Here is a 17,432-nt window from a genome sequence, read left to right as displayed (position 1 = left end):
ACAGAACAACAAAGAACTAGATATACAGAATATAATAACATCTAGTAGACTATATGATATATATATATAAAAAAAAAAGATTTTCTTTTAACATTTCTGTGTTATCACAGTGGAATAGCTTTGATTTGAAGTACAGAAGGTACAGCTTGTGAAGGGCCTTGCAGCATTTTCCGCATGGTTGCTTCTCTCTCATGCTGTTGATTGAAATGCAGCTGGACACGAGCGCAATTAAGGAGCTTTGTTTCCAGGCTGCTCTAACTGCTCTCTCTCCCGGGCTGACTCTCAGTCCCACTCCGGTCCTGTGCTCCCAGCAGGCTTCAGGTGTTTTCAGGCTGTTTTGACAGGTTTGAGAGACCGCAGAGGAAATCACCGAGTCTTTTAAAAAGCTCTGTGCGGGCCTACAGTGCGTGCACCCTCCTGCCATGTCCACATCTGCGTGTTTACCCCTCTGATGGCTTTGCTCCCGCATGGCCACCCTGATTAAACCCAATTCCTCTGCTTTGGTTAGTGGTTTGAGCCTGGGCCCCGTCCTGCCCCTCAACAGCTTCGGGAACGTGCTGCTGTTCCTCTTCAATATCCTCCTGGCTACAGTTATAATCTTTCTGAACGTGTCGGTGTTCGTGTCCATCCTGGTGAACAGGTCGCTGCGCGGCGAGAACCGCTTCATGTACATGCTGAGCACGTGCCTGAGCGACGTGTGCTCGGGAGTGTCGTACTACTACTGCGGCGCGCTGGACGTGCGCGACAGCTACGACTCTCCCACTCGCACTTACTACATAGCGCCCACTTTCCTCGGTCTGTCCTACATGGCCATTTTAGCAGCCCAGGCGGATCGCTACCACGCCGTGTCCGCGCCATTCAAGTACTCCCAGCGCATGACGCGCGGCCGGACGCTGGCAGTGATCGCGGTCTACTGGGTGTACGCGTTCATCATCGTAGCCGTCAATAACTTTGTGACGGTCGGCGTTGCCAAGCAGGTCACAGGCTTCGGCACTTTCGTGAGCAACATTTTCACCGTGATCATCATGATCGGGCTGAACGTGCGCCTGTTCCTGATCGCCAGGTACCAGCTGGAGCGCGAGCCCGCCAGCGCGGAGCGGGAGAACAAGCGCGCGTCCGTCTATCTCATAGTGGTCGTGGCCGTGTTCTTTCTTATATCCTGGCTGCCAATATTCTTGCACATTATCGTGTGTAATTTCTCGGGCACCCCGTGCTACTCGTTCCGCAATGAGGGCTCGGACCCGCTGCGCATCATGCCGCGCGTGAACGCCGCTCTCACACCCGTGCTGTACATCAGGGGCTGCGCGGGGCTCCGAGCCACACTGCTCACCAAAGTGTGGAGAGGGTGCTCCAGGCACATAGGGTAAATCTGAGCTCTCTCTCTATCTCTCTCTCTCTGCATAACACACCAAAATGAACAACATTTGGGCTTTCATTAACTTTACACCATACGCTCCCAGAAATAAAGGAATAAACTGTACTGTTCCTTGTGCCTGGGGTGGTGCCATCAGTGGTACATCTTTTGTACTTTGGTTATGCAAATATTACCTGAGAAAATGCATGTGGTGAAACTAGCTGGAAAGTCCTTAAGGTCCCATTATGTACCTTACATGACTTTTTTTAAGGTCTAAAGAGACATGCTACTATAGATGTAGCCCTTACATCTATGGTAGCATGTCTACAGATGTCCCACCCCAGTGACAATGCAAAGTACAGTTTGCTACATTTATTTCTGAGAGTGTACCATATAATCTTCACCTTTATTACGCATAACAAAATCCAGAATGTTGATATGATCTTTTATTTGTAAATGAGATCAGAGAGCTCTCAACACAACACAAACACACCCATAACCAATCCTCTTCACTTTCCAGTGCTGGGTAAACTTGGTACAAATGTGATAGATGAATGATAAGGGGTGTCAGAACTATACGCCAAAAAGCAGTGACACTAGAGTGCATGGAAAATCATTTCCAAATAATCAGGAGTAGCTTACAGCTGGTCAAAACAGCAAAACTGGCACTCAGTTTATTAACTGTGCTTTTACACTAACACATAAGAAATAATGAATGTGTCCTGGCTCTATGTAATGTAATATGCCGAGTTATTGTTTTGGATTAGAAAAAACTGTAGAGCTTGGGAACACTTATTTATGTTCTGTAGTTAAACTGACTAAAGCATGTGATAAAAAAAAAAAAAACAGGCCACAGCAGAATGCATCATGCAGCTGTTCATACAATATAACAAAATAATAAGTTCCAGTTGCAAAACTCAGCATTGCAGGAAAAAAGACAGGACTTTTTATGTAGACTATGCAGGGACACAGTGAGAGATGCTGTACTGGCTGTATTCATCCCCTCTTATATTATAATCTAAAACAGAAATGCTCTCGTCTTTAAGGAATAGTAATGCATTACTGACAGCTGACTTTCCACTCCATGATCGTCAACGCACACTGCTGTATTCTGTAGTGTTTCCCATTAAACTGAAAAGAATTGGGCTTATAGGTCACATTATTTTAAGTTCCATGTTAGAATGGTGAACTGCTTCAACCTAAATCATACACACCAACAACGGCCACTCATACGTGTGTTAGATCAGCTGTAGTGGTGGATTGAAAACACTGATGTGTTATCCTGAGCAGTGTTACAGTTGTTATTTTACTCGAATGAACGCATCATGGAAATCAGTTTATTTACAGACTAAATGTGGATAATTTCATCTACTATCTTTTTCCTCTATAGAGTTTATCCAGGGTATCGGGAGAGGTCTGTCACACCCCATGTCCAGCCTGTTTCCATGGTGTGCAAAACATAGAAGAACAAGTCAAAGAGAGTAAAAACGTGGTGCCTTTGTCTTAAAATAAACTTCTTCAGATTGATATGAAATAGTTATAAAGTCGATTATGTGGTTGGAGAAAGGACCACATTATTCATGTCTAGTGTTCAAATAGGCATACAACTAAGTGTGTTTAGTTTTGTGTTGGCAATAAGTTAAGGGCAATGCCTTTGTTTGTCAGTCATGCTAATATTTAGACTAATGACAATGTTGTTGACATCATGTCAGTACTTAGCTGTTGTAATTACTTATTTTGTGCTTGGTTTTGATGATTATGGAATTTATGTTGAGAACAAGAGTCAGAGGCTACCTCCGAACCTGCATGCTACTGTACTTAAAAGTATGGACCAGTGGTGGCACTTTTACCTAGTTTCACATGATCAGCCATGCTGTCGTCACCATGCAGAACACTGCTACCGTGACAGGGATGTAAAATTACATGACATAATACAAATAATTTATTGACTATTTCATGATCATTTAATTAAAAATTATATTTATTCTTTAGGTTCATTTTGTTGTGTTTCATTATTTCATTCGAGGACAATATGGGTGTGCTTCCTATTAAGGCCTTCCATTGTGTTTTATTACTGCTGATGTGTATACCGACTTGTAATTGTATTATAAATTTATAAATGTAATAAATGTAAGGCCAAGAAAAAAGTAAGGGACATGCTTTTTTTTTTTTTAATCCACACCATAAAGAGTGATACAACAGCTTACTAAAATTATATCAGCATCTTCAGGCACTACACAGACACCCTTTCAATTTTGAAAACGTGATGGTGATGAATGTTGCGATCTTTAATGTGAAAATTATATCTAGAATTTATCCCTTATTCAATGCAAAGACTTTTTTAAAGTTACTTTTAACACAGTTTAAAAGCAATAAACTCAAATTCATTCATTCGTCTTCAGTAACTGCTTTGCAAATTGCAAATTGCAAATATTTCTCATAAATTGTAATGCTAACACTGTTATAGTTATTTCCATAAGTATTTGGACAGTGACACAATTTTCTTAATTTTGCCTCTGCACACTGTAATGGATTTGAAAAGAAATAATCAAGACGTCATTGAAGTGTAGACTTTCAGCTTTAATTCAAGGGGTTTAACAAAAATATTGCATTAACTGTTTAGGAATTACAGCCTTTTTTTTTTTTACAGAGTCCCTTCATTTAATAATAATAATAATAATAATAATAATAATAATAACATCATAAGAAGAAGATGAATATAACTTTCTACATCTATAAGGCATCTAAGGTCAACCGTAATAAAAAAGACTAAAAAACATTACCGTGTCAACAGAAAGAGTCTCTAAATCACAAAAAGGGATTTATTAAACAAACAAATTAAAGCAGTGGCCTAAAAAAAAAAAAAAAAAAAAAAAAATGCTCCAATCTAAAATGTGTCACATTGAAGCAATTTAAGATTTTAAAAAAATTGTGTAATTATTGTACTCGGTTTTTTAAGGTCAAAGTAGCAAATGCTCCACTTATACTCATTTACACACCTGTTGGCCTTATATTTAAAGACAGTCACCTTCTGAGTCTCATCATGTGTGGTGTGATGTCTTCTCTCTTTGTCTGTCTGCCTGTTCTGTCTTTCTGTCTTCTGTAACTTTTTGACCATATAGTACACAGCTATAGAAGGGAATTATTAATAATCACACTGTCTGTGTCACCCAGATGCGGGTGGTTCCCTTTTGAATCTGGTTCCTCTCAAGGTTTCTTCCTCATGTCTTCTCAGGGAGTTTTTCCTTGTCACCATCGCCTCTGGCTTGCTCACTGGGGATACATTTATAAAATGTATAAAATTTATTAAAATTTATATCCAGAATTTATATATTTCTATAAAGCTGCTTTGTGACAATGTCCAATGTTAAAAGTGCTATACAAATAAATTTGAATTGAATTGAATTCTGTCTCCCGTACAGCTGATCTACTTATGTTGATATAGGCTTAATTAATCACAATATATGGTTTCGAACATTAATAAAGTTTGCTTTAATGTTATAAAGTCCTCTGTGAAGTAATCATAATATCATAGTTTATATTTTAATATTATTGACCAACAACTGGAAAGCAAAAAAACAAAACAGAGCAAAACAACTTGTTACTGTGTGAACAGATAATGTACAAAATGCATACAGTAAACAGTTTCAGTGATGCTTTTAAGGCCTAGAAATCATATTCATCTCTAGAGGTGATCTAGATGGATAACAGATAGTTTGTTTAGACTGCTGCCTGAAGGAACCCAACATATATTCATATATATACAATATTCATATATTCACATATACAATAAACAGTAACAGTGCAAAAAAAATATCTTAGCAAATCAAAATATCTTGAATATGGGCAAATTTAACACATTTTTTTTTATTATGAGATTATAAATCAAGTATAAGGTTATTTATCCTGTTTTAGATGCTTTTACTCATTTCATGCTTTATTTTTTTTTAAATTTAATTGCAAGACAATTTTTAGAAATAATTGCTTAAAATTAGAAAAAAAAAATGCTATCTGCCAATCAAACAAGACCTTTTCAAGCTTGAAATTAGTAAAGTAAATGTCTACAAATAGGGTTAATAATCATATACTTAGTTTATTGTAATCTTTTTATTGTAATGTAATAAATAGATAAATGTGACTATATATGTATACATATACATATATATAATTTAATGTGAGTACATATTTTCAGTTGCTAAGATATCATTTTTGCTGTGTATAAATAAAACCCATGTGAGGGGGTAATGCTACCTGGTGCATCCTTTGACATGTACACACACAAAAAAAACATGTCATTTATTAGATGTTCATTTAACATAAAGACGAACGCATCCCATTTGAGTCAGCACTAAAGACTAAAGGTCAAGAAGTGCTTGGAAAGGCTATTAAAAACAGTTACTTAGCTCATCCCCATCACTCCATTGAAAGCTCAATCAAATGTACACTTCAACAGTAAAATCTAATGTCAGTGAAGGCAGTGTATGTTTATTAACTCCACAGTAACCATCATCTCTGAGACATGTTGTGCCATGATGTTTGGAGGCTGTGGGGCTCATTATCTCAATACACTGGTGATATTAGCAGAAGTCAGAGCCCTGTGGTTATGTACATGGTCTGAATTTCATTTTAGCGCCGCTTCATTAACCACGTTAATGATACCAATGATGTCACGAATGGCTCTCTCCAAGGTGTTAATGTTTCCCCATAACAGTTAAATTAAGATAAGTGGCAGTGACAAGGTCGTTCTTCTGTGTGCATTTTTGAAGGGTATCAAGATGCCTTGGAACCCAGGTAGACCAGGAGAGCTGTTAATTCATACTCAGGGAGCAATTAGTAGCTGATCACTGATCATTAGGGTTAAATGTGTGTGGGTGTGATGTGCATATGTCAAACCAAGTAAATCGGCTGTACTGAAAAACAGGGGGAGAACAGGTCTCACACACACACACACACACACACACACAGACATATTTAACCCTAATGTGTGTGTGACCTGTTTTCCCCGTTTTTCAGTTTTTCACTGATCATTAGGGTTAAATGTGTGTGGGCGGATATGTGCATATGTCAAACCAAGTAAATCAGCTGTACTGAAAAACAGGGGAAAACAGGTCTCACACACACACACACACACACACTTAACCCTAATGTGTGTGTGTGACCTGTTTTCCCCTTGTTTTTCAGTTTTTCACTGATCATTAGGGTTAAATGTGTGTGGGTGTATATGTGCATGTGTCAAACCAAGTAAATCAGCTGTACTGAAAAGCTGCCCTTTTAGAGACAACACAAATGATGTTTTGCTTCAAGGGTGTGTGTACCAATTACTTAGAAGATAATTGCTTAGACTGACTTCAGGGAAAATTTGTGTGTATTTTTTTTTTTTTTTAACAGAAATTAGTTTGTTCCACCGTTTCAACTGCATTGTGCTTGTGGTTCTACAATTCAATTCTACAACATGACAAAAGCAATATAAACAATCAGAATGTAATTCATAAGTAAACTAGAGTCGTTTTATACACTCATATTATACTTAAGTATAATATGATATGAAACAAAATTTGATTTAAATAATTTACGTAAACCACATTTTCTCCAAAAGATGCTGCCACACTGTGCGAAGTTTGACTCTCAGTATGACAGAAGCCTTGAAGCAAGAGTACGAGGATTCACTTTTCACAGGTTAAAGGCTCTGACAATGTGACATTTCATTTTGTAAGTGAAGGCAGGGTTATGAATGCTGGAGAGGTGAATTTAGAGTTTAGGATATTGTTCAGGTACTGTTTACCTTTAATCTATTCATTCATTCACCTTCAGTAACCTGTTTATCCTGCTCAACTCCACTATTCAAACAGATCAAACACCAGTCAGACAAACACATGTAAGTCCAATAAAACAATGCGGTAAGGTAAAAACCCCGTTTCAGCAGATTCACTGACATCTGGTTGCCAGACGACTGTTTCATAAGTACAGATAGGATATTTTAATCCAGCTTATATTACTGTCTGTGTGGAGTTTTGTCTGTGGCCAAAGATATTTTAAGGGTGTTCCTGATACTGATACTGTAAGCATGTAGTGTTCCTGAAATGCTCCTATCTATAAATCTATAAAATCTATAAAAACTACAATATTGGAGGTTAGTGAAACTGAAAGGCAATGCACAAAAGTTGCATTTAAGCATGAAGCTGCAATGCATTTAGAGTTTTAGATCATCATATTAGTATTTAATAATACTTTTAGGGAATAAATTGCTACAGTCAATTGAATCTCTGTAACAGATCAGATTCAGTAAAATGGCAGAACATTTATGGCATTGATTAAACATACATACATACATACATATATATATATATATATATATATATATATATATATATATATATATATATATATATATATATATATATATATGTATATATAGGTTGGACATAACTCTGCTATACATACCATGCATCCTACTATTTGGAAAGTTGGAAAGAAAAAAACCTAGATTTTCATGAATCTTGACTTGTGTTATCGAGATAACTTGGAAATCCTGTTTACTGGAAAGGACCCCAGGACATTCAGCTGAGATAATCTTCACAGCCTAGTTTGGGATATATCTTAGTCATTTCAGCATTAATGACAAGACATATATGATAGTACACTTCTTGTTGACTATTTAAAAACAAAAAACAAAGCTTTGAAAAATAATTACACATGTATTTGGAAATGACTGATTGATATACAGTATATTTGAGCTAAATTTATTTAACCATTTGAGCCAACAAGCAATTCAACGATGAAAACTTTGACTTCAAATGTGAATCTGAGAGCAAATACAAAAAAATCAAAACAATCACCAGCACCATGCACACAATGGGCCTCATTTATCAATCTTTTAGTAAAGTTGTGTGTAAATGTTTGCTAAAGCCAAATTAAACTAAAAACCTCCAGCAGGAAATTTTTGCAAAAGTTTTAGAAATTCGCTGATTTTCCTCACGTGCAAATGTTGATGAATGCCAGTCACTCGTAAATTACCATGCGTGTACACGGCACAGCTGATTTGCATTTGGTTTTGCCCATAAAGCACTGCAATGCTGAATAAAAATAAAAATAGACTTTCTCAGGGATACAAGTGAAAGTTATTTGACTTCTGCCTAAGCCAATAAAAATATAATTTTTATTGAAAAAAATATATTTTATAAAAATGCATATTATTTAAGTGTAACAACCCATTGAAAAGGCCAAAATCTGATGCAAAAACTACAGAAAATGTGAATTAGATGTGAATTAAATGAGGAGAAAACAAAATGGTTTGACATGAAAAGGACGAATGGTCTTATTTGTCTTAATTTATGGATTTATGCATTCTTGATTTTTTTTTATATTTAATATTTATTTAGTCAATGCCTGTAATATGAAACGACTAGGTTTCACAAAATATTCATTCATGCGTGTGTAATTGATAAAAGTGCAGCAACTCATCATGATTTATATGATTTGAAGCCAAACGATTAAGGTTTACATTGTTCTTCTTATACTTAAATTTACACACACTCAGTAGCACAAGTAGGATATGAACATTTTTTTTCTGAAATGAATACCACATTTCTTGTGCAAATACTCCCACAAACAGATTTTTTCATAAATTGTCTTAAGCTTACACTGTGTTGTTTACAGACTAAACTGAATTTAAAAAAAAATGACATACAGCGAGTGAGACAGTGAAACACAGCATTTAATTTAAGATTAAGCATGGACAGAGAAATATTGACAGTTATGAGTTAAACGTATTACAAAACCATGAGTACAGGGTACATTAATTATGTCAGCGCAGTCCTCAGAAATGGATAAGCACACCAAAGCACATCCACATCTCCATCTTAGTCTGTATCTGTTACAATGCATCAAAAAGCAATCATCACAAAACCATTTACCAAGCACACATGGTGTTATATATGTATATAAGCTGAACTGGGAATCTTGTAGTGTAAATAAGTTCACTTATAAGGAATAGTCAGAGTTTGTGTCTAAACTCTTAAATTTGAATTGCGACTAACTTTAAAAAAAAAAAAAAAGTCAACTCAAGTCTTACTACAAACATAAATAAGTCACACATTAAAGCACATCTAAAACTAAACACTTCAAAAAATAATTTTTCAGTCTCGAGATTTTATAAAAACCTTAAAAACAGTGCAGTGAACTAAATGTACATTCATATAGCCTACTGAATCATTAAAGTTTTATCATTTATATCGTCTTCACAGACTACTTTTGTGTACTGAGTCATAGATGCCATCACTGAGCTATTTACAAAGTAAATAGTAAATCCACTAAACACAAATCCACAAGTACACTACATAAAAGACACTGAGCCTCATTTATCAATCTTTTAGTAAAGCTGTGTGTAAATGTTTATGTAAGCCAAATCCAACTAAATTATTCTGCCCGATTTACAAAAGTTTCGGAAAAGCTGATTTTCTTCATACTCCAATATGTATGTTGAGCACCAGTAAAGTGCAAAGATCCTTCCCCACACAGCTCATTTACGACCATAACTCTATAAAAATGTCAAGCGCACAGAGGGCTGAAATCACAAAATGACTATTAAATGGTTAAGAAAAGGCAGAGAAGCAGAATTGGAAGCTATTTTGCCTCACGTCAATTCAATTCAATTTTATTTGTATAGCGCTTTTAATTACAGAAATAGTGAATTAGGTCTGAATTAAGTGAAGTGACGAGAAAAAGGTGTCAAAAGAAAATGTTGAGGAAAAAAAAAAAAAAGATCTACACTGTACCCAAGTAATCATGCACACCAAGCATGCCACACAGGGAAACTGCTATTTTTAAATTGGTTTAAGTGTCTCAGCTGACGTGCTGGAGTGTTGCACAGTGTTAAAAGAAGATGCTGTGGCAAAGCGGAACCGATTTATAAGCCAACATTTAGCCTCCCAAAAAAAAAAACATTCCGCTCTTTACATATCCTCTCTTATAGGCGTGACGTTCATTTGTTCATATGCAATACACTAAGCTATGTAAACTTGACAGTATAATCCATATATACAAGTGCAGCAATCCATGGAAATTATATCAGTTGCTCCATCGTTGTTTATATTAGTTAGACTTGTGTAAATTTACACACACTCATGAGTGCAATTTAGGGTTGATAAATGAGGCCCATTGTAATTTCTATAGCGCTACAAGCAGTACCATTACTGACCTAAAGATATGAAAACACTGAAAAGCAGCATGCGTCCAGGCTGTGGATGTGATATCTATAAATCAGCAGGAAATAAATAAAAAGTTATGTATATTTTTGTTTGCAGAAATGATGCAACACGTTGAGGAGTGAGGGTGCAGTAGTGTACATACTCATGCAGTGAGATCATGATAACAAGACAGATTTATCTTCATTCAGTGTAACGACAATATCGAGTGTCTTTGAATGACCCATGTAGACAAATGCAATCCTGTTTTAGCTTCAGTAACTCCAGTAGCTTCTGGGTTTTTCTTAATCAATATAATTTATAACAACGATAATGTTTGAGGCAGAAATTATTACTTATTCTTAAATATGGATTCCTTGCTTTTTTATGATTAGCCAAGACTAAGACTGTATATCACCAGGTCATTATTATATTCTCAACTCACGGTGTGTATGTTGGACATTAAATTTTTGCTCTTGTAGTTCAGTTGATATGTCTTGCCATGACAAAAGAGGGTGTACAAGGTTTCATAAAAGCTCAGTAGGTTCAGTAGAATAACAGGGAGCACATAAGCAGACAGATGAGCATGAGCCCATGGCTAAGTGGCATGAGCTGTTCACCACCATTATCATCAATGTGCACTTGAGCCTGTGTCTCAGCATGTTGCTCAGCATAAACCATGTAAAGCTCAACACAGCGTCGCGCTTTCAGCTGCTCAATCAGTGCAGGATAGCCGATCTCCAATATGCTTACAGTATCATCATCTTCCTCATTCATCTCATCACTCTTCTTCTCCTGAGGCTCAGTAGGTGGCTCTGTAGCACCAGTAAGCTTTGCAGCAAATGGCAGAGGGTTATCCGTGGCGTTGCTGGTTTTATTTCCTTCCCCAGCGTGCTCATGTCTCGTAATGAGGTCTGATCCTTGAGACTCTGGTTCCTCAACTGGTTTCTCACCTAGTCGCTCATTTGGATCCTTTTCAGTGAGAACCTTTTCAATATCCCCTGCCTCCTGGGGCCAGGAGCCTTCAACAGCTCTCTTATTTCTTCCCTGGTCCTCTCGCAACAAATCTGTCCTCTTCATACAACTGTCCATGTACTTGTCATATGACTGCGGTGGAGGATTTTCAAAGATCTTGTGAACATTATTAGTTGAACTTGATCCAGTGTCACCTGGCTCTGCACCTGGAGAGCTGGGGTTTGTGTTACTGTCAGAAGGTCTTGTACCATAGCGGCGGTACATGTAGTGGTTATAATAATATTCTTCTTGTGGGCTGTGAAACATGAAGTGTGGGCGTGGAAAACTGCCCAGGCCATAACCTACTGCCATGCCAGCCATAGCTCCAACTCCAGCAGCCAATATCGCCTGCTTACCGAACCCCTTTGACTGGATAGAGGGCTTCATGCCCATACTGTGCACAGACTGGGCGAAAGGAGAACCTCCTGCTCCGTATGATCCATAACCACCATATCCATAGTTACCACCATAACGAGGGCTGATGATTTTATTGTTGGGGTTCCAGTAGGGGTATTGTGCTGCTCCAGGATATCCTCCTGCACCACCATACTGGTTGGGACTGGAACCAGGATAAGATGCTCCTCGGACTGGGTACCCAGGGTAAGATCCACCTTGAGGATAAGGGTACCCGCCACTCCTTCCTGGGTAGCTGTTGGGATAGGAACCTGCACCTGGATATGACCCATGACCTGGATATGACCCAGCCCCTGGGTATGATCCTTGACCTGGATATCGTCCTTGACCTGGATAGCCTCCCTGATTAGGATATCCCCCTTGATTTGGATAGCCTCCTTGATTAGGATAGCCTCCTTGATTAGGATACCCCCCTTGATTGGGGTAGCCTCCAGCACCCCCTCTGCCTGGATAAGAGCCTGCATGTCCTCCACCAGTGCCAGGATATGGTGGAGGGTTTTGGTTAGGTACATGAGGCTGGCGAGGATAATTGGCTGGTTGGGAGTGTGTTCCTCCAGAAGAATGTCTGGTGTTACTGCCTCCTCTGTTTCCCGTGCTGGTCCCTTTACTGCCCGTGTTGCTAGTCCCTTTACTGCCCGTGTTGCTGCCCTTGCCCCAGCCGAAACCCCCTTTAAAGCCACCGCCTCCTCTTCTGGCCACTGCACACGCCACCAAAGCCAGACACACCCAGACCACTGCAACACGATTCATCTTTAAGCAAACAGAAGAAGAAAAAAAAACAAGAAATGTTAACAGAAATTTTAGACAGAAGAGACAAAAGGCTGTTAGGAATGAAATCTAAAATAACTAAGACCCAAAGCTGCTAGGCAAATAAACCCAGCAAGACACCACGTGACCTAGCCGCCCATCACTTTCACCAGATTAAAACACCTCTGCACCAATAAGGTGTCGTTATTATTGTCAGATCGACTGTTATTTCTCTCATTGTCCCTGAGAGAAATGAACAAATATTAAGTATTGGAGACAGGAAACAAAGTAATACCTAGCATTCAACTGGAGATGCCCCTGTTTGCTATTCCACAAGTGGCTAGCTATTTAGCTAGTTATACATCAACAGGCCAGTAATGATTAACTACCCATCTATCTCGCTAACTAAACAACGGTACTACAGCTAATGAGTAGTAACAGAGATCATTTGTTAATTGTATGTGTATAAAAGAGCTTAGCTAACGGAACTGCGTATTATTTATCCATCTTAGCTAGCGTGCTAAGCTTACCAGGCGAGTAACGGCGCAAAACTAGCTAGATAATAACATCCTTTCTCTGAACGAACCACATAACTTATATACATTTATAGACATGTGTTATGCTCGGGAACCAAACTTAGCGTTATTAGAGGAAAAATAAACATGTATATACACAGCTACCTTCTTCTGTATGCTCTGTATTCACCCGAGAGGCTGCTGTCACTGTACGACGCTAATTCACTGAACAACAACCAGAGCGCTCGGCTAGGGGCTGGGATCCGACTCCCTAAAGAGTCGACTCTCCGAGTTCAGGCATTTAGTGTGGAGTCGATTCCGCCCAGTTCCATACGACTCGTGTTCCAGAAGTGTCTGCTACATTAATTAGAAATCTTAAGGTTAGTTCATTTTTCTTGGATGTTCAGAATGATTAACTTAACGGGTTGTAACATTCATTTATATATGGACCCAAAATGTAATAAAAAAAAGTTTGGAGAAAAAAAAATATATGTACAGTACTGTGCAAAAGTCTCATGCACCATATTTTTAAGTACAAATTGTTATACACTCCTGGGCAAAAAACAGGACCAAGCCCAAAATGGCAAAATATTAAGCTTTTAATGGTCTTAACAACAAATCATTGGTCAGGAAATTAGCAAGAATTAGCAAATAGATAAAGGAACTTTGTATGGGATAGCTTTTCCCTTTAATTTCTTTAAATGTTTAAGTCTTGTGGCCCTTGATGGGCTGCATCAGGTGTGGCAGATAACCAAATAATGACTAATCTTTTAAGAAAAAAAAAAAATGTGTTAGTTTGAATTTTACATCAACCATCCATCCATACTCCATGTACTGCTTATCCTACACAGGGTCACGGGGTAACCTGGAGCCTATACCAGGGGACTTGGGGGACAAGGTGGGGGACCCATCACAGCGCACAATCACACACTCTCACTCTATGAACAGTTTGAAAATTTGGACTGGGGGAAGGAAACCAGAGTACCTGGAGGAAACCCCCCAAAGCACAAGGAGAGCATGCAAGCGCCACACACACACACACACACACACACACAGAAAAAAAAAACGAGCCTCCAACCCTGGAGGTGTGTGGCAATGGTGCTAAACACTAGGCCACTGTGCCCCACTACATCAAACATTTTAATCATTATCATGATTTTACCTTTGCGTACAAGAAGACCATATAAGTGAATTTCCCTGTTTCTAGCTTTTCCCCAAACAGTTCACTGCAGCAAAAGTAAACGAGTAAATGGTGGCACAGGAGCTCTCAGGAGTGCATCTGTTTAATTCTTGCTAATTTCCTGACCAAAGATTTGTTGATAAGACCATTAAAAGCTTAATATTTGCTGTTTTGGGCTTGGCCCAAAATCATGTTTATTTTATGACTTCTGTATGATTGAGTAGGTATTGTATTGTATATTTCCAAGACACATGCTTGTATATTTCCAAGCATTACTTTTCCAAAAAAAAAAAAAAAGTTACAGAAAAATGTCAGTAAAGAAATCAACATATTACATAACAGACCACTTTTCAGACAAAAAAAAAAACCATAATGAAGCCTCCTGGGATTTGCATGCAAAAAAAAAAAAAAAAAAAAAGAAGCAAGTGCAATAAAGTCTCTCAAAGAACTGCAGCAGATTCTCCAGATGTTCAGTAAAACGTACCAGCTAATTTTCTTATAAAATTGTACATAGTGTATCTCAGACTGCTAATAAAAAAGCAAAGGATTGTCACACCAAATATTGACTTTGTTTAGTTTATTAGTGTTTACTGTTCTTTTCTTGTGATGATTGTTGAAGGCATCTTTGCTTTACAGCATTTCTTTGCACATGCCTTATTACCTTTATACAGCACTGTATATTCTCTGTAATCGATTCTTCGAAGTGACTCCATCGATTCCCAACTCGTGACTCGGAGTCGATTCCACATTGCACGGTGGATCATAGAGATAAACGCTCGGAAGGCCAAGTCGATGATTCACCTGTCATCCTATGGCTTGACCACATGCAATAAACTGATACCTGGATCGATCATAAAGCTTCACAATTATAGCACAAATAGTATCTTGTCGAAATCATAAAACGTTTTGGAGGTAAACAGTCAGCTGTTGTAACAGTAAATAGTAATTATACATCACAACTAACTGAAATAACCAACACGATTCGAATAAATGCTAGCATCCATCAGAAAGAGCTGAGACCCAGGATGATTCAACATGCACGCGGTGCTGACCGGAATCACGTGGTCATGCTGTGACGTACATTTTTCCATCTGCCGCTTGAGGCGAAAGGTGCGTGAGTACCGGGTGCTGAGAACTCACGTGAGCCGAGCTAGCTCCAGGGTTGCCAAATGTCCCTGACAAAGCAGCCCAACACCAAAACACAAAACTCTGAAGTAGCATTAAGTAGGAATTTCACCAATGCCTGAAAGCTTATATTAAAGTAGTATTACCTATACTGTGATAAATAAATAAGAAACAAGTATAGGAATGAGTCGACCAATTCACTGACACAAATCAGTTCATACAGAAACATAATGTTATGTTAGAGAATGAGAGCAAGAGGCGCATAACGCTGCGGTGGCCATACAGTCTCCAAAACCACTCTCACTCCAAATCAGTCTCCAAATCCACTCTCACTCCAAATCAGTCTCCAACTCCATTCATTCACTCCAAATCAGTCTCCAAATCCACTCATTCACTCTAAATCAGTTTCCAAATCTACTCTCACTCCAAATCAGTCTCCAGATCCACTCTCACTCCAAATCAGTCTCCAAATCCACTCATTCACTCTAAATCTGTTTCCAAATCCACTCTCACTCCAAATCAGTCTCCAAATCCACTCATTCACTCCAAATCAGTTTCCAAATCCACTCTCACTCCAAATCAGTCTCCAAATCCACTCTCACTCCAAATCAGTCTCCAAATCCACTCTCACTCCAAATTAGTCTCCAAATCCACTCTCACTCCAAATCAGTCTCCAGATCCACTCATTCACCCCAAATCAGTTTCCAAATCCACTCTCACTCCAAATCAGTCTCCAAATCCACTCATTCACTCCAAATCAGTCTCCAAATCCACTCTCACTCCAAATTAGTCTCCAAATCCACTCACTCCAAATCAGTCTCCAAATCCACTCTCACTCCAAATCAGTCTCCAAATCCACTCTCACTCCAAATCAGTTTCCAAATCCACTCATTCACTCCAAATCAGTCTCCAAATCCCCTCTCACTCCAAATCAGTCTCCAAATCCACTCATTCACCCCAAATCAGTCTCCAAATCCACTCTCACTCCAAATCAGTCTCCAGATCCACTCATTCACCCCAAATCAGTTTCCAAATCCACTCTCACTCCAAATCAGTCTCCAAATCCACTCATTCACTCCAAATCAGTCTCCAAATCCACTCTCACTCCAAATTAGTCTCCAAATCCACTCTCACTCCAAATCAGTCTCCAAATCCACTCTCACTCCAAATCAGTCTCCAAATCCACTCTCACTCCAAATCAGTTTCCAAATCCACTCATTCACTCCAAATCAGTCTCCAAATCCACTCTCACTCCAAATCAGTCTCCAAATCCCCTCTCACTCCAAATTAGTCTCCAAATCCACTCTCACTCCAAATCAGTTTCCAAATCCACTCATTCACTCCAAATCAGTCTCCAAATCCACTCTCACTCCAAATCAGTCTCCAAATCCACTCTCACTCCAAATCAGTCTCCAAATCCACTCATTCACTCCAAATCAGTTTCCAAATCCACTCTCACTCCAAATCAGTCTCCAAATCCACTCATTCACCCCAAATCAGTCTCCAAATCCACTCTCACTCCAAATCAGTCTCCAGATCCACTCATTCACTCCAAATCAGTCTCCAAATCCACTCTCACTCCAAATCAGTCTCCAAATCCACTCATTCACCCCAAATCAGTCTCCAAATCCACTCTCACTCCAAATCAGTCTCCAGATCCACTCATTCACCCCAAATCAGTCTCCAAATCCACTCTCACTCCAAATCAGTCTCCAAATCCATTCACCCACTCCAAATCAGTCTCCAAATCCACTCTCACTCCAAATCAGTCTCCAAATCCACTCATTAAGTTTTATTTAAACTCGGCCACTCTGATGTAGCATTAAATAGGCCTCTTAATTTAGCACATCTAATTGCTCTTTTAACTTCCTAATTAATATTTTTTTTCTCCTCATTAGTCA

The 17,432-nt window shown here is 38.6% G+C and overlaps 1 protein-coding gene across 1 annotated transcript; it reads right to left on the bottom strand.

The window, feature by feature from the left end:
* Window positions 1-9,050: 9,050 nt before the first annotated feature.
* On the bottom strand, window positions 9,051-13,534 carry prnprs3 (prion protein, related sequence 3). Its single transcript, XM_026919684.3, has 2 exons — window positions 13,392-13,534; window positions 9,051-12,714 (listed from the first exon to the last, which is right to left on the bottom strand). Exon 2 carries the CDS (start codon window positions 12,712-12,714, stop codon window positions 11,083-11,085), a length of 1,632 nt encoding a protein of 543 aa, XP_026775485.1. The 5' UTR covers window positions 13,392-13,534; the 3' UTR covers window positions 9,051-11,082.
* Between the last annotated feature and the right edge of the window lie 3,898 nt (window positions 13,535-17,432).

This window comes from Pangasianodon hypophthalmus, chromosome 9 (genome assembly GCF_027358585.1).
Source record: "Pangasianodon hypophthalmus isolate fPanHyp1 chromosome 9, fPanHyp1.pri, whole genome shotgun sequence".
NCBI classification, from domain to species: Eukaryota; Metazoa; Chordata; class Actinopteri; order Siluriformes; family Pangasiidae; genus Pangasianodon; species Pangasianodon hypophthalmus.
The sequence above is the reverse complement of the archived record's forward strand: the minus strand, read 5'-3'. Positions and strand labels throughout refer to the sequence as shown.